Source organism: Salvia splendens, chromosome 9, assembly GCF_004379255.2.
Source record: "Salvia splendens isolate huo1 chromosome 9, SspV2, whole genome shotgun sequence".
Classification (NCBI taxonomy): domain Eukaryota; kingdom Viridiplantae; phylum Streptophyta; class Magnoliopsida; order Lamiales; family Lamiaceae; genus Salvia; species Salvia splendens.
Window position 1 is genome coordinate 6,138,187 of NC_056040.1, and position 24,136 is coordinate 6,162,322.

At 35.6% G+C, this 24,136-nt stretch overlaps 2 protein-coding genes across 3 annotated transcripts; one reads left to right on the top strand and one right to left on the bottom strand.

Annotated features, from left to right (window-relative positions):
- Positions 1–770: 770 nt before the first annotated feature.
- LOC121748910 (protein CHROMATIN REMODELING 5-like) lies at positions 771–15,228 on the bottom strand. Of its 2 annotated transcripts, none has more exons than XM_042143475.1 (30): positions 14,778–15,228; positions 13,691–14,458; positions 13,509–13,573; positions 12,364–12,810; positions 11,765–11,983; positions 11,542–11,625; positions 10,847–11,010; positions 10,607–10,658; positions 9,355–9,418; positions 8,992–9,085; positions 8,793–8,880; positions 8,581–8,715; positions 7,736–7,927; positions 7,583–7,650; positions 7,026–7,119; positions 6,767–6,891; positions 6,610–6,673; positions 5,823–6,035; positions 5,122–5,364; positions 4,922–5,032; positions 4,616–4,702; positions 4,347–4,529; positions 4,131–4,211; positions 3,816–4,049; positions 3,041–3,196; positions 2,776–2,953; positions 2,412–2,593; positions 1,912–2,256; positions 1,731–1,824; positions 771–1,559 (listed from the first exon to the last, which is right to left on the bottom strand). In XM_042143475.1, the coding sequence occupies exons 2-30, from the start codon at positions 14,349–14,351 to the stop codon at positions 1,231–1,233; spliced, it is 5,052 nt and encodes a 1,683-aa protein (XP_041999409.1). In that variant the 5' UTR covers positions 14,352–14,458; positions 14,778–15,228; the 3' UTR covers positions 771–1,230. The 2 variants fall into 2 exon arrangements, with proteins under 2 accessions (XP_041999409.1, XP_041999408.1); XM_042143474.1 differs by having other exon boundaries at positions 13,509–13,576.
- A 1,093-nt stretch (positions 15,229–16,321) lies between these two features.
- Positions 16,322–20,320, top strand: LOC121749680 (phytochromobilin:ferredoxin oxidoreductase, chloroplastic-like). Its single transcript, XM_042144266.1, has 8 exons — positions 16,322–16,603; positions 17,109–17,228; positions 18,035–18,129; positions 18,590–18,683; positions 18,791–18,922; positions 19,032–19,136; positions 19,595–19,645; positions 19,760–20,320. Exons 1-8 carry the CDS (start codon positions 16,361–16,363, stop codon positions 19,943–19,945), a joined length of 1,026 nt encoding a protein of 341 aa, XP_042000200.1. The 5' UTR covers positions 16,322–16,360; the 3' UTR covers positions 19,946–20,320.
- Positions 20,321–24,136: the final 3,816 nt, after the last annotated feature.

Genomic DNA, 24,136 nt, shown 5'->3' on the forward strand with positions numbered 1-24,136 from the left:
TCGTGATCTGTGTTTTCCTGCATTCATCATCATCAAAAATTCGCCAAACCATCACAAATGTATTAGGTGCTGTATATGTAGCACATTAATATCTACTTACTAATTTTTAGGGTTTTAAAATACGGCCAAAACTTTGATCTTTTGTTTTAGCCCCTAATTTAAAGAATTACTACAAATATGTAGCCTTTATTTATCCGTTGTTCACTTAATAGGTCGAGTGGAACTGATGGGTCTTCAGAAAACAAACATCAAAACCAATATACAAAAATGAAGAGTAAAAACCAAAGAAAAATCTCTTGAAATTGCCCAAAAATTATGACTCTAGACTATTAAGTGACAAGGGAATATGCTATATAAGTACTATAAGTGATAACCCTAAAAATCAATGATGAGTTACTAATGTGCTACATATGCTGCATACATCATCTATAATCCATAGCTTAAAATTTCCATTTCCATTTTAGTCAAATCGTAAGTTAATTAGTTACCAGAAGAACTGGGCCTTACTTGCAACAGTTGTCCAAATTTTGAGATTTAAGTATTAATCTCAATTAATTATCATTGGGGATACTTAATTTTGCTTATGGAATACAAATCAAGCACAATAACTAAATTAGAGGGCTTCATCCCTTGTAGAATACACCAACAAAGCATCATAAACATATCAACTCAACTACTACTAGAATTTGATGAACTTGGACAAGAGATATCACCTGAAATTTACCAACTTTTAACACACTGAATGACTACAAGTATAATACACAAGAGCATTGGCAATTGCATTTATAACTTTTCTAAGTCTCGTCAGCAAAATTGTGTCATTTACATTTTATAAAGCCATTATACATGCAAAAAATTGTCTTTCGACGTCGGTATCAAAAAGTATATAAGCGCATCCTTTCAACTATCCTCTATATACCGAAAGAAAATTGAAACTAAATTAATTTATAAAAGAAACCAAGAGCAAAAAGAATGTGTTTTCAGAGGATTTCCCAAGTTTATGCATCTTTCATCTCAGCCTCTCCCAAACCATCTGCTGATACAGATTCTTCTTCATCATCTGTTTCAGCAGATGCAGTCTGGTATTCTAGGCAGCTTCAGATCAACAATAACACCGAATTGGACATGGCAAAATTGGCGATTCGTCATGTCAAAGCAAGCAGCGATCTTTGGCCACAGTAAAAAAATGTCGAGCAGCTACTTTATATCAGATGAGAAACCCTGTGTTTATTACTGCATCCGGTAAGGCCTCCCATTACGTAACTGTCTGCTGCTCTCAGATGGGGGCGGCCCTAGAATCCCAGAAGAGCTGGGATCGGGTAACCAGGTCCCATTATTTGGAGGAGGTCTTTGGTATGGATGCTGAATATGAGAAGGATCGGCTTCAGCTCTTTTTTTTCGTTTCCAAGCTTCGAATTTCTCCACATCAAGATCCCTGTGCCCAGCAGCCGACGGTCCTACACCTTGCTCCTGTTTAAGTTTAGTATAAATTTGCTGAAGTCTCTCACCGGACAAGTTTGAAAACGTAGATACATAATTCCACAATCTAGTGGTCATTCCTGCAAAAAAGGAAAATATAAATAAAACCATTTTGCCTTAAAAGAAAAGGTCAATAATAAAAAGTGAGTGTTCATCCCTCCATTAATTTTCTTTTGCCTACTTTTTTCTCCTTTATAGCAAACACCAAAGGATCATGAAAATATGATCAACATATAGACAAAAACACATACTTTCTTGCCTATACAACTCCTGCTCATACTCTGCAACAATTTGGTCGACCCTCCTACCGATAAGCTGCAAATAGTTCCGGATTTTGGAAAGCACCTGATATTTTACCAAATTAAACACAATTTTAAAATCCGTTAACACAACCTAAGGAACAGTGAAGTGATTGTCGATACTTAAATCTACCTTATCTTTAGGCAAATCTGCACTAATAGACTGCAGTTTTTGGAGACGTTTAAGAGTCTTTTCCTCATCTACCATGACATCTTCACACCACTCCCTCCACTTTACTTCCTTGAACTGCTCATAAACTTCCTCATTATCAGACATTTCACCTTCCTCTTTAACTAATGGCTCCATCTTCTGGGATTTGGGAGCTCTTCTTCTATTCATTTGAATATTCCCTCTAGGAGAAGTAGGCTTCCCTTGTCTTCCCTTTCCGCCTGATATAGTAAGAGCGTCTTTCTGCTTTTTTGCATTCTTACGGCCAACTTTCACATTAGAGTTCTTTCCACCAACAGCTGCGACTTCCTGGCACATTAATTGAAGTTAGATGACAGATTTGCAGAGAATCAATTTAAAAATAGGCAAAACGTAATCCACGATAACTTGAACTGAAAGTACATCTCAATTTATCAAAAGAGCACCACAAGCTTTTCTGGTTTATAGGAATGCATTCAGCCTACCATTTCTAAAAGTTGTGCAGCTCGCTCTTTCAGTTGTGGGGCTCGGGGTAGGAACGTTTCATGATGCTGAAGTTCCACTGGAGCAATCTTTTTTGTAAGACCAAGGCTTGCATCCAACCTTATCTTTTCCCAGTTTCCAAAACCATGATAGTAAACTCCAAGCAGCAGCCTTGCATCATCCTCTGATAGAACCAAGGGGAGTAAGTTATGTAACCAACCATAACATACAAGTGAAGTAACATTTGTCTGATAATATGACAACGTGCTCATCCATAAAGAAACACAAAAATTAGTTTGCAAGAGATAATTCATCTGACACAGGAGAATAAAGGATTCACATAAAAGCCAAACCCAGTATACTTACTCTGGTTCCAGCCACAACCTTTGGACCATGTGGATGGTTTGAGATATGCTAGTGCTCTGAATTGCGACAGAGGATCTTCATACCGGTTGATCCGCTTGGCGAGAGACTGAAGTTCTTCAACACGCTCTAAGATTTCATCAGCCTTCACAGGTACACCGAAGAAATCTAAGAGTGGACCCTAAAAGGAGTAATATAAGATTTAGTTGCAATCCAACAGAGTACAAAACTATATACAGACAATGACATTTACAACAAACAAACGAACCTTGGGGTCCATATTCTCTCCTTTAATTGCTTCTCTACAACCATCAATTAAAGCATCATATAGCTCAATTTGAGCTTCAGTTGAAGCAGCCTCAACCGTTCCACCAACTTCTGCAGCTATCGAGCTTATCTGACTATCATTTCCAAACTTCTTGACCTAATTTTGATCTCATAACAGATGTAAACAATAAAATCATGAGGAAAAGAAGAGGAAAAAAAATACCACTTGACAAGCTTTAGATGATTCCAGAAAGGAAACCACTATCAATATATTAATGTCTCACCAAGATTAAGCCATAAGATGAAAATAAGAATTGGCATAAAATCCTAGAGAATGGCCTTTATAAACTCCCTTTACTTGAAGCCACTATCTATTAGAACAAATTCGCGGAGCACTCAACCATGTGGAAATGAGCAACTATAGTATTTGAAATCTCAGCCTTACAGACATATTTAAGGGAGAAAAAAGTCTAGCTTTTTTGGGGGTTGGCTATTTACCACCTCCTTTTCCTTATTGTTTTCCCTTTTCTATCTTTTACTTTTTCAATTTATTCCTCCATTGAAACATCTCTTTAGCCTAAGAATTTAAGTTTTTTAACGTTTAAATAATAAGAAAGCAGCAGTTTTGATGATTGGCTATTGATTGGTAGGACATAAAGAGACAAGGACGTAGGTATGAGATACAGAATACAGTTAATTAGTCATCTCATGTGAGCACATTAGCCTCTTTATCCTAAAATGACATATTAAGAAGATAAAAACGAAAATAAGTTTACCGCACGAAAAAAGCGAGTTGCATCTCTTTTAGGTAAATTCCCATATGACCATCCTCTCACTTGTGCAGTAGCACCTTCAAGTACAGGAGGAGAGTAAGCAGAATCTGCCCTTCGTCTCTTTGACATTCTTTCCTGAGTTTCAACTCCTTTCTTTTTCCGCTTATTAGTCTTTTCAGATGGTATAGCCTCTGCATAACTTTTAATATTTCGTGCTGCTCGAGGAGCTAAAGCATCCTAGGAGAAAAGGACACCAAATAAACTTGAGAGACAGCAGACTTTCAAAAGATTGCTTTCAATCTAGAGTCAAATACATACTTCAGCTTGCGCAACAGCTTCTGGCTTTATCATCCGGCTCCAGAAAGTTCCATCATCTTCAGTACTACCGAAATTTGCAACCTGCAAATAATGAGAGAGAATAATTCAGCTCGTGAAGGCAATATTTACAAATAATAGACCACGAGCATAAAAAAGATAATACAGCTATAGAAGAAAATGTATACCTTACTGTAATAAGAATTAGAGTATGCTAACCTTAAATGCACTCAACAGTTCATGACCTTCCTCTCCTTCGGTTGCTTTGTTTTCAACCTTCTCTGCCCTTTCAAGAATCTCATCAATATCCATACCAAGAAGCCTTTTCTTGCTTTCCTCATCATTCTTTTCTTCCTTAAAGAGTTCTTCAGCCCCAAACCTCAGAATTGCTGAAAGCTCATTCTGCATGTCAAAAAGAATGAAGGAAACATACATGATAAGAATAGCATAATCTCCAACCCCTTAAGACTAGTTTTTAGCAATCTTACTTTATCAAAGGTTGTTCCTTTTTTCGTTTCTTTTTTCTCCAGTTTGCCCTCTGCATTCAGTTTTTGAATAACCAAATGGTCCAGAACCTAAAAGGTTAACTTCAACTAGTGAGAACTCATACAAGATCCAGAAGTATAAAGATGCAAACAACTACTATTGCAATACTGCAATCCTGAAGTATAATTTTGATACAAATACATATTTATGTATTGAAGTATAAAGATGCAAACAACTACTATTGCAATACTGCAATCCTGAAGAAAGAACATTAATAAGATAACTGAAGTCCTGGCATTATAGCATACCATTTTCTTTTTAGCACGCTCCAATATATCTTCCTCTACACTCTTGCTAGTAACAAACCGGTAAATGTTAACTACTTCTTGCTGCCCAATTCGATGAGCTCGGCTCATCGCCTTGCACAAAAAGACCATTAACATGGTAAGTCAATATATACTTTAAGGAATCGTAATAAAGTGTTCCATAAGAATCATCTTCCATGAACCTGTAAGTCATTTTGCGGATTCCAATCGGAATCAAATATGATAACCGTGTCTGCAGTTGCAAGATTGATACCCAACCCACCAGCACGAGTTGAAAGAAGAAAACAGAAGTCCTCACTCCCCGGGGCATTAAAATGTTCCATAGCCTGATGACGTAACTCTGCCTTTGTACTACCATCAAGTCTTTGGTATTGGAACCCTTTGAGAGAAAGATACTCGGCAAGTATATCCAACATCCTAACCATCTGTGGAAATATATAAGAGAGGTTCATTCAATATGCTGAAAATTAAGTAAGAATTAAAGCTCTTTGAAGGAAGTCAGAAGTGTCAAACGTTCATGAAGATTATAGACACGGATACCAGGTAATTGTGAAACCAAACTATTCTACACTGCAGAAGAATACAAGATAGCAAAAGTATACAGCACAATATCAACTTATTTAACCAGTGTAGTTTTCAGTCTGAGCCACTCGACTCACTTCTAGAACTTTTTTTTATCATGGGTTTCAAAATCACTTCTTGAGCACCAGGGCTTCTTACATCTACAACGTTTATGATAAATATCATAAAGGACATCTCAACGAATGTGCATGCAAGGCATCATATAAGCTAACATTACCAAGCAATTTTATTCACCCTGCTAAAGATAACCAAGAACCGCAGAAACAAAAACAACCACAACAAAAGGTAAAATGTTACAAACCTGAGAAAATATAAGAACACGATGGTTGGTCTCATGCAATCTATTAAGCAGTTTATCCAGTATAACCAGCTTTCCGCTACTCAAAATAACACGTTCGAGTTTTGTGCTACCTAGGGAATTTGTATCCCCGCCATAACCATGATCAGCACTCTCAAACAAAAATGGGTGGTTACAGCATTTCTTCAACTCCACCACAATATTCAAAAGCGAGACCTGCAATATTTTTTTTGAAAATGAGATTGAGAAGTCTTTTCACTTGTATTTTACACGATTAGAACATTCCCAGAATAATCAATATCCACATTAAGAAGATCTATTTTCTGGTATGTAAACTTCAATTTGTGGTACATCTCCACATAGCAATCAGCAAATAGCCAAATACAAAGAGAACAGAATGTGTACTTGAAGCACCAAGTGAAAATTTGACAGAATCAGAGCAGGTAAATAATATAATGGCTTCATCCTGATTAGCAATGAACTACATTCAAGTCGAGAAACAATCTATTTGTGTATATACTTCAATCAATGAGCAACAGATACATTAATGCGATCTACTTGCTGGAACGTATACACTACAATTTATACTATAATAGAATAAGTGGTCTCCATAACAAATCCAAAGGGAATAACGCAAGGAGATTGTGGCACTTGAAGCGCCAAATGAAAATAATAGAGCAGATTAAAAATCAAGCATACGACTTAATGGCTCCATCAAAATCAGCTGCGAGCTTACATGCTAGTTGAAAAAACCAACCTACAAATTTTTGAACAAACAACAGATATATACCTGATTTCCCCGAACTCCTTTATTCAAATCTTGGAAGTTACGTTCCAAAATCCACTTATAATACCTATTAAAGTCATTTGAAAATAAAAATTAAAAGTAGAGGAACTGTTATTGAAGATCAACCAAGCAAATATGTCCCAGTTAAAATAAAACTCACTGTTTCTGAAGTGGAGACATCTCAACCCTCAGGATGCGTTCAATCTTGGGAGGTAAAGACTTCTCCACATCTTTAATCACTCTTCGGAGAATGTGCGGTCTCAATTCCATGTGAAGATTCGTAAGCTACAGAAAATTATAAAGATTATTTAACACTGCCTTTGAGGATGAAAAAATGTATTTAAACCAAAAATCATATATTGAAAAAAGAATAGATAATGTGTGGTGTTGATCAAGAAAAAAATAGACCAAAGAGATACCTCTGTTTCATTGAAGGAACTAAGATTCTTGTACTTTCGAACAAAGTCATCTTTGCTCCTAAACTTATCACGATCGAGAAAATGAAGCAATGCCCTATAATAATCAATTTGTATAAATTTAGACACTGAACAGCATCTACACACCCTAAAATCATAATAATATATAAAGGCTCAAGCATACTGAGAACTACTTCCAAATTTTGAACTTTGCATTAGAAAAAAAAAAGAAACAAAATTTGAGTCAGGAAGATATATCAGAAGCAAGAAATACAAAAGGAATTAAAGGTTGTTAGGTTGATCAACCAAAAGAAGTCTAGGTGGTACAGCAGCATCAGTTTCATCAATTAAGTGATTAACAGATAATAAGAATAATACTTTAGAAGCAACTATCATTTCTCAATGATCTATCAGAAAACATTTTCCTGAGGTGGAAGGAGTATTAACTCCGCTGGAATGTTAAAATCCAATTAAATATATGAGCATTGGAAAATCATAACACAATCAATTTCTTATCAGGATATCCTGCAGAATAATAATGAAAGCAAATGATATATCACCATAGCTCTTCAACACTGTTTTGCAGGGGAGTGCCGGTAATTAGCAACTTGTTCTTTGTGCTAAATTCCTGAGAATGTATAGAAATTGCTTAGAATCCGATAAACTTAAATGTATAACACAGCAGTACAATTAACTGGAAAAAAATAACATACTGATAACGCCATATACAAAGAGGCCTCGCTGTTTTTTAACCTATGTGCTTCATCAACCATCAGGTAGCTCCACCTAATTTTTGAGAGAACGGCTTTATCCTTCAATAATACTTCGTATGTAGTCAAAAGAGTATCAAAATTAGTACTCCTGCCTGCTCTTTTGTCATTGTAAAACTCATATTGCTGGCAGACCTGCATTGAATGGAGAACATTATTAAAGAATAAATAGCGAATCAATACTAAGACGGGGATTCATTAAACCTTCTTGCAAGAAACTAATTAGAATTCTTATAACACTCACACTCATAGCAGTGTCCAACTAACTATTGAGAACAAGGCCCCCCATCATACTAAAGATAGAGATAAATCTGAATGATGTGAATGGATACCAAAGGATAATCACATCCTTTCAAACAATATGCAATTTTTGTCGATATGGTAATGTCATGGTTCCTTGAAATGAACTTTGACATAATAGCACACATGCATAATTTGAAAAAGAATACTACATAAATGGCTAAGTTAATTTCCTTCAACTTTATTTAGTTCAACTGGCCCTGACCTTTGAATTTAGTTGCACTAGAGTCTTCAAATATTCAACTGAAAACTTTTTTGTAATGTTACATACAATATCTCAAATGGCTACCTGCCATAGGACCTAATTATAAAGTTTAAGGAGATATTCGAACCAAATAAATGTTCAAGGATTCAATTACAAGATAATACAAAGTTCAACTTCAAGACCCTAATACAAAAACATAAAACTCCAAGACCTATTCATATATGATCATTTTACTTATACCGATATTGTTCAAAATGTGAAGGAAAAGAATATATTAACCCACCTCACGGCTAGCACGAGTTCCAACATATATAATAACATTCATCTCAGGCAACCACTTTCTAAACTCTTTTGCCCAATTAGACAAGGTAGATAGAGGAACAACTACAAGAAATGGTCCTTGAATTTGCTGCGAATTCTGCAGAAATGATTGTGAATCAGAAGTGCCAGTGATATCAAAACAAACTTCCAGAGATGACTGGCAACATTAATTACCTGCAGAAAACCAAGCATCGAAACTGACTGAACAGTTTTACCAAGACCCATTTCATCTGCTAAAATTACATTGGTATCATTTCTCCAGCTGCGCTGCATAAGAGTATGATCAGCACAGCTTCTCGGCAGAACCAAATGATTAAAGTTTTAAGGCAATTATTTCTTAATAAATCCATTCCACTTCGAACCACGTCCGCACCTGTTCACAAGAAAGTTCAGGCCTTCAAGCTGATAGTCTCGAAGTTTGCCGCCTTTCAGCCACTCAGGCTGCTCATCAAGCTTCCTGAGACTTCCTGAGGGAGTGAAAGCAGTCTTTTATTGCACTAATATTTGGCCTACAAACTTCATTTTAACTTATAAGAGTAACTAGAAGGCATACAAAGCCAGGTAAAGCAAAGAAAAAGTAAGGAGTTATGCCCCCATTTCAATCTAAGATTTTTATATGATGCATATAAGTTCTAGGAATCTAATAACTAAATGACATAAATAATAAATACATATAAGAACTACGCAAATGCAGATATTTAGACATACTTGAGGACATCTATGATGAGTTACTGACCTTTGATTTTCTTGCGCTGAAAATCAACAGTCTTCCCTTGAACCATTGATGCAGCCTCTCGAGACTACAATCATAGAGCGGTCAAAATCAACAAACATAGGCCAAGCCAGATAGAAACAAATCATGATCACATTAGTAATTAAAACTTGTGAAGGAAGAAATAAGAAAGCTTCAGATCGAACTTTGAGAGCAATGAGAGAATTTCATGCTGCACACAAAACACTTAACCACCTTAGTTGCCCATATCAGTATAAGCATCTTAACTCCTACATTCCGGTTGTAATCAATAATATAAGCAACATCCCATCCCTCAAGTAGAGAGCAGGATACATCCGAAAATCAAGTTCTGGGAATCATCATCCCTTATCAAGTAAATGCTTCGCAAATCGCAAGCATTCTCACTCTCCCTGTTATTGGGAAACTCTTTTAACTGGAAAAATCAAGCCCAGCTTAAATCCACCATCTAAAAGTAGCCAATCCATATCACTTAATACAAATCCACCATTGCGTAAAGATCTCATTACCAGAAAAATTATGTGCACAGTCGGATGCACAGTGTGAGAGAAGGATACTTCGATAAACAACCAACAATAATACATACCATGAATTGGAACTCATGTCCTTTTCTGGTCGAGTAATTGAGTGTATAAAAGTAATTACATAATTGTTCTGGTCAAATAATTTACTTGACCCATATTTGAGTATATTACTCACTTCCATTTTATTTTATTTTTTAGTTTTTCCCATGGTAATTTGATATACTTTTGTGGTTTTTGCTCCTTGCTTTCATTTTCTTTTTTTGACACTTCCAACCTCCAGTCTATTATGCAAGAGCAAAAGCTGACAACGACAATAGAAGTACAAAGAGCATAAGCACAGAAACTAGAATGCAGAGATCAAAGTAAGAAAAAAAAATAGAACTACAGAATGCAAGATATTCGTTTTTCTAAGCCAGTGAGGCCAGTATGGCTTTCTAGTCGTGTTGCTTCATTCACTGAACAGGCTACAGTAACTATGTTATATTATCATCTCATATTCAAAGAAGTGTCCGCATGACCTGATACCACATACAAAGAAAAGAACATAACTCTAACAAGTCAACATTCCAAAATAAAATAAAGTCTCCTGAAAAAGTGAATAACAACTGGGAGACTAGTTGATGTATGGGAATGCAAAGAAAAAACAACAGAGTAAGTGCCATGAAGATCATCCAGCATCCATTGGGCTAGAGCACGAGTCATAAAACCGATACCTTGTACTCATCGATAGCATCTTGAGCAAATGAAATATCTATGTCCTTTTCCCTACAAAACAACAAGAAATAGACCTTAAAATAAGAAACCATGACATGAAATTGGGTTCCGCTTCCGATTCCACATTAGGCACCATGAAATAATACAATAAGCCAAATATCTGGACAGGTTAAACACATCGAATAGCAAAACAGCAGCAACAAAAACATATGTAAAGCAATAGATTCAATTCCCATTACCATGTAGCCTCAGCATAAGACAGTCCCTGCCACTTGACCAAATATTCTGAAACTACTTCACCTGAACCATCTTTAACAACTCGCTCCGCTATTACTCTCTCCACCTGACTGTTTTGTTTGATGATATCCAGGTCCATCTCCTTGCTGACATCATTTACTTCAATCTAATACACATGTGACGAAGTGAGAGTGAGAGAATAAAATAATTCAATTGAGCCTCAACAATTAAAAGCGAGAAAGAGAGATGGGGGGTGGAGCGAAGTGAGAGCAGGAAAAGCAGACAACATGGGCACAACAACCATCTTTGAGTTCAACTCACTTGCATATAGATGATTAAAAAGGGTTAATTATCAGCATTACTATTAGCTTAAGCTCTACAAAGTCCACAATTCCCAGCTATATTTGTAACTTTATAATGACAATAAATAACAAACAACAATATTTTTACCCACGTGGAAGACAACTGTGTGATAATGAAACAAAAATAAGTATGGTATACAGTTATAGAACAGATTAAGCATAAGGGTGCCCAGCTACATTCAAGTCTAAAGTCAGGAGACAGTTCTATTACTCCACTACAAGATGCAGATCCACATACAGCCAAAGAGATAAGCATTGTGAACAACTTATAATCGAAAAGATCAAAATTAAGCAAAGAAATAAAAAGTTCTCCACAAAATTAATCTTCAGATTACCTCCTCCCGGGATACCATCCTCCGGTACTTCACATCTTCCATTACTTTTTTGGTATAATTCAAAACCTTCTTAAAACCACTGAGCTGAAAAATCACAGCAAACATTAATTCCCTTCTAATATTGTATAATAATACAGATTATCCTTATCAATCTGTAAACAAAGACACATAAAGTCATCTCCATTTTCTACTCTAGGAATTGATTGATGTTCGCAGAACTTACATTCTGCAACTCAGAAAATGATTTCCATTGACAATGTAAATGTGATTGGCCTTTCCACTTTATCAGAAATTCCATATCATTCCAATCCAGTTCAGAATCAAACAAATAGCTCAAAAGAACTGGGTCTGTTGATTTATTATTCCTCAATGCTTCTTCAGCTGTGCCCCTTCGTTGATGCCATAATACCTTCTCAATCGCATCGGCATCTTCTTCTTCCTCCTTGAAAAAAAAAATAGCAAACATCTCAAGATCAAGAAAAGCTTAACTAAACAGTGCAAGACTTTCCATAAGATGTGAAAGAAAAGAGTGACAATGAAGTCGTTGAAAGGAAAGTATCAATGAACTGCAAATACCCACTGACCAAATCAGAATGAACTAGTAATATGACTATAACAGACAATGCATGATATGCATATTTAATTACTATAATTGACAATGATTACAGTTTCTGAAAGTTTAAACCATGAACTGCTTATCAAACATAAAGAAGAAAAGGCCATACCCACCAAAAAAATGAAGAGAAAGCCAGGGAATGGATGAATACAGTAATCCCGCCTACATGCTAGAGCATAATTAATAATGCAAGGAAACAAACAGACCTTTTGATTCTTTTTCTTTATTTCATCAATATCTTCACTTCCATCACTCTCAACATATGATATTTTACGAACTGAACGACCTGATGTTCGCAGTTCATTTCTCCTACTAGAATCATTAACAGCAACAGATCGACCACCATTCTTTCTATGTGCTTGTGCACCTCTCCTTGAACTTCTAAAATCTTCATCACTGATATTTTCTGAGTCATCAGCAGAAGATTCTTCGTCATCATCCTCAAAAGAAGCTCTACCTTTCTTTCTCTGAGTGGATGATGCAACTGACTTAAATTCTCGGGTAGACTTCAAATTACGACCACTTTTACTTGGTTGTTTTGCCCTACTTTTCTTAAAGTATAGCTCATCTTCATCCGAGACATCCAAATCATCCTCATCATCAATATTATCATCCTCATCAGATTCTTCAGCATCCCAACCTTCATCTTCATCCTGCACATTGACAAAAAGCTAATCCACTGAGTTCACACTGCATATTGTAAAACCATAACACTTCCACTGTATTCTAAAAAGATGAACATCAAAACAAAACAGAACAAAACAGAACAGAACAAAAAAATGGATAAAACATTACTAAATTCAGACGATCTTCTTACATAAATATCTTTACATATAAATGTGCTTCTTAACAACTAAAGATATGACTTTACAAAAAAAATTAAAAAATTATCTGACATTTTGCAAAATTATCTCCATTAGAAAACAAAAAAAAGTAACAACAAATGAACAGTGCCCTAGGTTTTAATAACCACAATTTTCATTACACGCCAACCTTTTCCACAATGACGATGTCATATCTTAAATCTGATAACATGTGCACTCTAAAATTTCAAACTTCCTTAGTGCATGAATAAACACATTTAAACTCAGCCTTTCAAATAAGTCCAATAATTTGAATGCCTCGGCATGCAGTCAGATTCAAATAAGCATAAATTAGGAAAATAAATCACAGCTCTAGGAATCAACAGTTAAAGACACCAGTGAATCAAACCCTAGACGTTGGTAACTGCAATCCACATAAACCAATCCAATTTTCGATGCTGATTACAATCCGAATAAGCCACTAAATTTTGCAATGAACACTACAGTGGATTATTAGAAAAAGACAAGGAAGAAAATAAAAGAAAAACCTTGATCCGATTCTCCCTGCTTCTTGCTCCATAATCAGGATTGAAGTCAGCATCATCAAGGTCGTCTTCTACAACCACAAAAAGGCAGTATTTATACGAGATGAGATTGCAGAACAAAGGTAGATGAAACATGACAAATTTGAGCTGGTCGAACAATACTGAAATGATAAAATTAAATTCACCATCTTCGTCATCGTCATCTTCTTCATAATCTGCATCTTCATCACTGTATTTGTTGGCTTTCGACCCCTTCAATTTCCTCGAAATATTGCCAGGAGCAGGCCGAGATGTTGGCTTCGAACTATACCCAAGTGAGTGGTTCGTTGTCCTATAATGGTTCACAGACTCGTTTGGTGGATCATCACCATCTTGCTCATAGTACTCATCAGACAACATCTCATCAACCGGAACAGTCTGATGCCCTTTCCCCGTCAAATCTTTATGTGTAATGTCATCATATTCTGACTCCATTCTATCCTCTAATCCATCAGACTCCTCCTCAACTTCAGAGCCTTTATACTCTGACCCACTCTTTGACTCCTCCCCTGACTCTGATGGTCCATGGGATGTCCTCGCCGGTGGGTAGTCCTTCCAAAAAGATGAACCCCACTTGCCCCCCACAGCCAATCCCCTAAGAGGAGGCTGGTCATGTCCTATCCTTAGATTACTTACAGTATCTTCACCCCCATTTTTATCAGGTGTAAGATCTGTCATTTCTTCATTATTGGTCATAGCATTGTCCTTAAGCCTACTGCTATCAATGTCCAGCTGGTGCAAATGACTTCTCTCATTCAATGCAATCTGGTCCACTGCTTCATCCGAAGAATTTCTGGAAAACGCCATGTTATGTTCTTCACGTTGAACTAATCATGGAGTCCAAAATAAGAAAAAAGTAACAACCAGGCGAAAAAATAATGAATATTTCCAACCACAGCTCCCTCCAAAAGTCTCTGCCACAAGCATATCAGGAAAGAAGTTAGACCAACTCAAATTGAGAATAAACACTTCTCACAATCAAAAGATTGATTCCCTATATTGTTATAAACGCATTGAATCAGTTTCAATAAGTGAACAACTTTTTCTGTAAAGCATATGGATCGTTTACTCAGCACTAAGAGCACTCGAGTAAACTAGATGAAGTCCGCAATCTCCCCTCTTATTCAGTAATATTTCTAGAAAACCCTAAATTCACATTGAAGAAAACCCTAATCAACCCGATAATCGGGCAATTGGTTGCTACAGAAGCCGATTGTTTTTCAGGAAACAAACCTTTGCGCAGACAGAGAACAAAGCCGGGGGGGGGGGGAATCAAGAAATTCGGTCAAGGGTATTTTCGTAAATACAGTGGATGTGGGAGGCCTAAACCCCCGATTCACCGGCTACGGCTACCTCAGTCAAGCCGGCGGCGGCGGGAAATATAGATTTCAAAAACGACACCGTTTTCAGGGGCTTTTTGTGCAGAAAAATCCCGGTCGAGTTGAAAAAAACCGCTAATTTACTATCGCGCAGGGTGAAGAGAGTTTGACGGAGAGCAAATTCGACGAATCGGAAACCTCGATTGGATTTATTGTACCAGTGTTATTGTCCGATGATGCAGAGAGGGGAATGAAAAATAAAAATAAAAATAAAAAGAAATAGAGAGAAGGGATGTGCGTATGAGTATTTGGGAGTTTTAAGAGAGAAAGAGGCTAAAATTTTGGATTTGTGAGAGGTTATTTTTTTCCTTAAGCGTGACTTATTTATATACAAAATGCAAATTTTTGATATTGTATTTCTAGATGGATGTACCATCATTCAAGGATGAGGTACTACTTGATTTAGGGCAACCATTATTTATTAGTCATGGATGGATAAAGTTCATGGTCTATATTAATCATTTTCCTTCCAATATTTGTTTTAGTGTCGGAAAATCTCCGTCTTCAATCTTTTTCCGCAATGTGCTAAAGAAGTCTCAAAATTTATCTTATCTTATCTCGACGCTTGTCTTTTAGAACATCGATCTCACGTCTAGTAGCAGCGTTCACTATGTTGTATATACCATCAATTTCTTTCAACTTGATCTAGCCCTTAAACTCATTACGTTGTTTGACTGCACCAATTGGATTCACGCTCCATTCGGTCGGAAACCATGTTCAAGAACCTTTTAGCATATATTCTCCTCACCAAGTCATTAGTACCAATGATCAAGTCTTATCATTTGTTATATAAGAATAAAACTTCAAGTTATATTTGTAAGAACACCAACAACGTGTATGTTAGATATGACTAGACTGTGAAAAATGGATGTACGCTCCAGTCTCGTAGCATTGGTAGAGACATGTACCCAGCAAAGGTGTGAGATTGAGTGCCATTTGTGGCCCGACCTCGGCAACAACTGCATTGCGGAGTGTGGAAAACCGCATCACAACTTAATTTTCATATTTTTTATGTATTTAAAAAATTGAAATTATATTATTATACTATTCAATTTTTTTATATCTATATAGATACAACACCAAAACAATTACATCAACTATGGAATTCACGCTCAATCCGAAGATACTATCAAAGTTTACTTTATCTTTATACATTCTATAATTTTAGAAATTTAAATTATGTTATTTTCGAAGTTCATTATTCTTAAATTGATAAAAAGGGCCTTGTCTTAAAAATCAAATATTTTGGATTAGGAGAGAAAATTTGAAGTTCGTTAGATTCTAATCAAGTACCAAAAGTGCTTGTTCTTTTATACTGAAGTCGCATTGCCTTCTCCAAAACCGACAAGTCGTGGTTCCGCTTTTTGATAGATTCTATAAGTACAGTTAACCTCTACTTCCCCAAACAAGAAAGTAACTCCATTGCAACTTCATCAAATGGTATCAACCCCGTACAGTCTTTCCTCACTCAGAATGATCTCAACTGTCAGCAATAATCCCTCATTTCAACCTACAAATTCATTTCCCACGAACCTCGGCAGCAGAAAATGGTCAAATGTCAGCGCTAGGATGAGGCCAGCAATGGCTGAAGCAACTTCTTCTCTCACTTACCAGAAATTTGTGCAATTTGCTTTGGAAGAAACCAGAAATCACACCCACCTAGCCCCCTCTTCATTGCAGGTAACTGTTTCCACTTATTGTGGTGCTTGTGATTCTTTTGGGGTTTTGGGGTTTATGAAAAAGATTGAATTTTTAATTTGTTTTTGCTGGTTTGAAGTATGTGTTTAGCTTCTGCTCTTCACATTCAAGCATGGTGTGTGTGTGTGGTTTGGATTTGGGTGGATTTATATGTGTGTGTTTTGCTAGAGTGTGTGATTTTTGTGGAGGTTATATATCAAAATTTGGGGACTGCTAATGGCTAAGATGCTGCTTTTCGGAGACTGTCTACTTTGAGTGATGATAGACTTTCTAAACATAGTTGCGAAGATCTTTTGTTTTTGTTTGGTCGTGCTCGCCCTAAATATAGGATTGAGTGTTTGAAGAACACCGGCCGAACAAGTTCAGAATTAATCAGTTCATTACGCACGCGTGTAGGAAGTTTGAGCATGTGAAATTGTTTTAAGCACTTTACATAGAGCACACATGTACGGTGGTTGCACTTGTATCATGCACCAATCTTCTGCAGGAAAGATTTGGTAGCTTGTCTGCCATGGATGGGAGAACACAACTCCAAGTGCAGTCTTTCGAATCACCAAAGATTAGGCTACTTCGAAGTTTGTCCATAGAAGGGAGTGATGGAATGCAGGTTAGTATTATGCTTGAAACATGAAGTCTCTCGTGTAAGCATATGGTGCTTTTGGCTATTCACGACCAACAAACTTATCCAATGGCTTGCAAAACGAGTTGCCTCCTCAGCCTCACAGAAATCCTATTGGAATGTGGGCTGTGATATTTCATTTATACATTTACGTCATGTTTTCGTTTTCATTGTATTTACGCCAGCAAATTGTGATTTTTTGTTATGAGCTTTCAGTTTAAGTTTTCTTGGTCTTTGCTAGGAAGTTGTGAGTTGTTAACATAGGCAAACAGTCTTGGTTTCCAGATAACAACGAGTATCGTAACTAATAAATAGGATCTGTTCTCTAATTTCTCAAGTGTTCCGCTATATCTGTTTTCATATTTTGATTCCGATTGTGTTTCTTACTACTGATTTGATGTGATTCAATTACTATATAACATAAAGCTCTCAGTAAATCCCTTTCAAGGTTTTAGCGAACTACTCCACTTCGATCATACCAATTGTTTGTCATTTTTTTGGTCTATTTTTCTCTGGTCTTATATACTAGCTGTTTAAGATTGCTTTTCTTTGTTCTTCACTTTGTCGCTATTTCTATTATTATCTCTCTGCATCTTACACATCTAACTTTTCACTAATTACGCATTGTGTCACTGAAACCAACATTTTGCTGAAAATACAAGATTTGTTGGTTCAAGTTTTAAAATGATGGAAACCCGATGAATCAGTTTTGTTAAGCATCTTGCATCCATAGTGGTAGGGCGCACTTTCTTGCTCCCGTTGTACTAACTCCTCTTCACATTCACTACGTGCAGGTTTTGGATTTTGCCATCTTTCCGAGAGCAGAATTTGATCTTCCGATCTTTTGTGCCAACTTCTTTACAACTTCAGCCATCAACATAGTTGTATTGTATGCCACATTCTTTCCCTTCTAAATGAACAAAGTTGCATTTCCTTTATCTGGTTTGTGAAATGAAATGGATACCTAAGCTACATATATCTGAACAGTATAGTCATAAAGTATACATGGATTCTCTTTCCATCTCTTCCTCCTTTTTATGATTAGCTAAATCATGTAAATTTGCCGAATCTTGTACCATGGACTAGCAGTAGAAAGAGAAAGTTGCTACTGAATTAAACAAATCGCATAAGAAAAAAGAATCATCAATAAAACTCAGTGAAATATCCATTTTCTTAACTTGAAATCTGCTCAGTATAGTCTGCTGTTATAGGATTAGCACAATATGCTTCAATCCATTACATGACCTTTATTAGAAGAATCGAGTAGTATTAATTTAATTTTCTAACATCATTCTGGTTTTGATCATTTGAATTTTGGTTGCTAATCAATAATTCCATAACATTTTCAGGGACCTCAATCCATTACACGATGTCATTAGTCAACACGATTACAAGAAAAAGTACTATACACACTTGATTCCTCTTGGCCTCAAGTATGGAGAGGTAAACAGAGTTTAAGTACTTTCAGCACAAAAATGTATCTCCCAAGACGTACGTACTTGCCATTGTCTAAAACTACGTAACTGTGATTTGTCATGGGTATCATGCAGCTATTACCGTGGGGAGGAAGGATTACTGCTGAATCTATGAAATTCTTCTCGCCAATTGTAATATGGACCAAGTTCCCTGCCAGCGAGCAAAAGCATCATCTGTTATATTCTGCTTTCGTGGATTATCTCAAGGTAGGTTTCGTAGATGCAAATAATTATTTTCTTTTCGTATGACAGTAAACGAGATAACCTCAGACCTGCATTTGACTCCTTGTTTTGCCCTCTGGCCTTTTATCTGCAGTCATGGCTTGAACTGATGGATCGGGCATCGGGGGAAACTGATGCTTCTCGGATTATGGTCAATCTCGAAGCACAACACAAATATCTCACTTGGAGAGCTGAAAAGGTAGGTCAAGCTGTTTTCTGTTCTTTTACTTCCAATATTTATCAGAGCTTGGAAAAACTGAGCTTGTGAGTGTGTTTGCAGATTCATCCTCATAATTCATGAAGCCCTTATAGTATTTCTATGATCATTATGGCTTCATATAGATTAATTCTATGAAATCCATGTTATGATAATCCTAGTAAAAGAAAAGTCATCTTATTTGTCATGATGTGAATTTGGTATCAACAATCCGAAAAATCCAAGACTAGGCGTTCTCTTCGTTGATATACCCGAAAAGGACATGTAGCTTGAATATTTCTAGCATGCACGATACGGAATATGGTGTCTTTATTGGGTTTAAGTCTTTAAGATCATTGCTGTATATACTTGTCGAAGAACTCATAACACTGCAAGCCAAGCCTTTTCAACTTTGAAAGTTTCTGATGAAAAGTTGAAAACTCGTACTATCGTACATACAGGATCCCGGCCATCAAGTGCTGAGAAAATTAGTTGGAGAGATTCATGCAAAGGTAAATATCTCGTGGCTAAGCTTCAAAGTGTCTATTAAATCGATAATTCAGTACACTTCATCTTTTCTCACGATGAAATTTGTCCGTCTAGTTCACCCTTCGATTTTTCTGTAGGAAATAATTAAGAGTTTCCTCTTCTCTGGAGTTGATGAACTGGGTAGCAGAACATTCATTGATTACTTCCCTGAGTACAAATGCGATGATGGGACTGTAAATCAGAAGCGCAGTATGATCGGGAAATCATTTCAGAGTCGACCATGGGATACACGAGGTGAGTTCATTGGTGACAGTTTAAGCTAGTGAACATTCGGTAATCACACTACTTTTAGCTTCCTTATATATAAATGAGGACCGATGATGGTTCTCCATTTCCCCCTCCGTGGTGAGTCGTGACTTGAACCCTCAAAACATCTTACCAACTGAGTTGCACTTTGTTTTCTCCTCTCCTACTTGTGTAGATCAGCCTGTCTTCCACGTTTTTTTCTGCATGATAAACGCGTTCACGGCTCGTGTATGACTTAATCTAATCATTTACATATCTTCCAAGAGATGATCATGCCACATTTTTGTAATATCAATAGAGCAAGAGAAATCTTGGTCTCTTATTATGAAGTGTATAATGTTGGAATTTTATGGGAAGATATGTAAAAGCTCTCACTTTTCTCCTTTCTGTAAGACTTAGCAGAAAGAGCGTTTTTTGCACGTATAATATGTAAGGAGGGGAGTGTTATATTACTAACTCAATATTTAATTGCTAATTATAATTAAATAATAGCTATTAGATATTCAAATCAAGGGCCTAGATCATCAACCTCGGAATGTCAATACGATCAACAAAAAACATCAATAAGGGTATTGAGGTCAATTTACACCAAATTAGTTGTAAGTAACTTTAAAAAAATATCCCAGAACTTAAAAATGCATATAACTTTCTCGATTGAAATGATTTTTTAGCACAACATGTATCAAATGAAAGATAATTTCATAAGGATTCTAACGAGATCTCACTTGCATATGTTCCGATGTCAAAATTTGAAAAAAAAATCGAAAATTTTTATAAATTTCGTTAACAGCTTTATATGAATACACGACACATAATATGTCAATACAATGCTTGTATAATGTCAATATGAAATTGTATTGATATTGTCATGTCTTTGTGTTGATGTATTTCATACACTGTATTGACATTGTGTTTCTAAATTCTAAATTTGATAGTTGCTATTATCTTTTTAATATTAAAAAATAAAAAACGAAATTATACATGGCAAATTGTAGACCGCAAGATTTCTAAAATCCTATGGTCTTAAATTAGTTATAGTTAGTAATTAAATATCGAGTTAGCAATTGATCAATATTCCTATTATATAGTCGTGCAACCAATATGATTATATTTGGAAAAAGTAAAATAGATAGATATTTTATTCAAATAATAAGCAAGATGTAAATGATAATTTATAAGATTAATCACTATCCATTAAATTAGTTGATATATTATTTTTTTAATTAATTCAATTAGAAAATGTTATGATAGTTAGTCGTATTAAAGGTAGTTATGACATATCCTAAAAATAGTCAATGGATTATAAAATTATTTTATATATTTTGTGAAAAAATAATTTAGAGTTCAAAGTTTAAAATGTTTTCTAGAGGAGAAAAAATGATTAATTTTAACTTATTATTTCAGTTTGCAAAGTTATTCTTATATTAATATCTCAATAAGCCTGTATTGATATTCACCGGATAAGATCTACATTATTAATTTTGTGATGGAATTATTTATATTAATATTTTATTAATAAATAATACTCCATAAATTTCCACCATGACACATTTAGCATTAAGTATTTATCAGTTACCAGTAGGATATTACTATTTCTTAGTAGTTTTGTACTACTAAGAGCATCCACGACCCATGAAAGGGAAGTAGTTCTGTCCCACAGGAGAGTCATGGCGTGAGGCACCGTGCATTGCGGGTGGGAGGTGTCGGGGAGGCCAATGGAGGGGTGGGGCGAGCGTTGTTGGTGCGGCGCGGACGCTTCGGTCTCTAAACTTGAAAAAATATCACCACAAGTCTCTGAAAAATCATTAATCACATTTTAGGTTATTTTCAACTTATTCTTTTCCAATTTGCCCCTAAGTCCATGAGAGCTTATTTAATCTAGATTAACTGATATTTTAAGAATTCAAATCTCACACTACACATATTTTTAATTTTTAATTTATATAAAAATATAATATACATAGATAATAATTAAAAAATACACATTACATTTTTAAGAAATGATTACTATAAATATTTACATATTTTTAAATACACACAACAAATTTACTACTACTAATAACAAATCATCATCATCATCATTATTATTATTATTATTATTATTATTATTATTATTATTATTATTACTATTATTATTATTATTATTATTATTATTATTATTATTTCCCCCCAAGTCCATGAGAGCTTATTTAATCTAGATTAATTGATATTTTATAATTGATATTTTAAGAATTCAAATTTACATACTAATAATAACAAATCATCATCATTATTATTATTATTATTGTAACCGTTACTTTTTCTAATAAATTTAATGTATATACATAATTAATGTAAATTTTTTGTATTTTTTGTTATTATTATTTGGGTATATACATAAATATTATAATAATTATATTAGATGTAGTTTTTTTAATGTTTTAACTAATAAAAAAATTAATGTTTAGTTTATTAAAGTAATATTATAAATGACATTAAAATTTTAGCGTACAACTTTAAAGAAATTAAGTATTCTATGTTACATAAAAATTATGAACATAATACTATATAATAAGTGGTGTGATCAATTGTTAACTCTGTAACAACCCGAGTTTTCGTGCACCTATTTTGAGGGTAATAAAAAAAATATTGGACGAAGAGACGATTGGATTTATTTTGATGTTAAGTTGGATTTAATCTTAAGTGAAGGACTTAAGCTTTGTTTGATTGTTTTGCCTCATGGAATTAAAGTTCAAGGGATTTCAAATTTATGAGCTATAATTGTTGGAAAATAGAAATTTTAAGTAATCAAATAGAGTACTACACATGTGCTACAAGCATACATGTCATATATATACATGAATAAGTGTACAAGTGTTTATTGAAATTTATCCAAAAGAAGAAAAATTGGAGGTATACCTTAAAATGTAGGAAAACTACCTTTCATGAAAAAGATTACATGGATCTTGGAACAGGTAGAGAAAATATGTCTACCTTACACAAGAATTTTTACTAGAGAGCTAAAAGGAGTAAAGAAAATAAAAGTGGGGCCCTCAATTACAGAATAAAGCTACTCCTATGCTAGAGAGTAAAACATAGTCAACATTTGGACACAAATAGTCTACACTTGGGAATGCATAGAAGGGTACGCCAACTATGCATATACATATTTTGCTTACATCATGAGTGCTAAATTATGGAATAGAACACTTCTACTTTAATTGCCCCAAAGATCTAGGGCATGGATAGTAGCTAAATTAGGATTTTGGTCAAGAAAGCTACAACACAAATCTTCTATTCTCCTTCCCCGATCTTTCTCGATTTTTGAAGTAGCCACAAAACTCCAAGTGACAGCCATTACCTGCAAAGAAGGATTTCCAAAAGGTCCAAGAAAAAGTGTTTTCAAACAAGTGGAAGGAATCAAATAATCCTTGAAGAAATGCCTCTGCAATGTATCTTCCAAATCCAAATAGGAACAAAGTGGCATAGGATGATGAGCTCAAAATGGTGATTCATATCCTGACTTTAGGAACCAAACAAAATGTAGTATCAGCCAAATGCACCATCCCCACAAATCTTCACAAGTTTGGCATGGGGAGCCTTGTGAGTAAGCACAAAAGTAAGGAGAAGCTCTAGCTCAAAATAGAAGGTGTGAACCCCAAGGGGCAGCCACAAGAAGCCAAGGTTAGTGGCTATATAAAGGACCATCACCCTTCTTATCCCACTACACTCCAACACCCTCTAAGTTTCGAAAGTCAACAAGGAGTGGAGAGGGGAACATGGAGGAGCAGTGGCAGCAAGAGAGCAGCCCCAAAGTATCACCCAAGCTAAGGTAAACTCCACAACACCACCCTTTGCATAGCGTTAGAAATCCCACTTATAGCTTGAAAACTTAGAACCGTAGATGATCAAGAACACATGGATTTTAGAGTTCAATACCATAACTTTCAAATGGAACCGAAACCAAATAATGCACCACTGTGAACTAGCCGAACCACCAAGTAATAACATCACATAGCTACTGCCCAAACATCGAACATAATTATGTTAAGTAACAAACTGGATAGAGGGCTTAGCTTAGCATAAGGGGATTCCGGCGAGGGTTCCAGAGAGCCGACAGGAGCAGCGGCGCTGCTGGAGCAGCAGCGCGAGGCAGCGGCAGCTGGTGCCGGCGCCACCGAGTGAAGATACAGAGAAGGGCGATGGTGTCGCTGCCTTCCGGGGAGCTC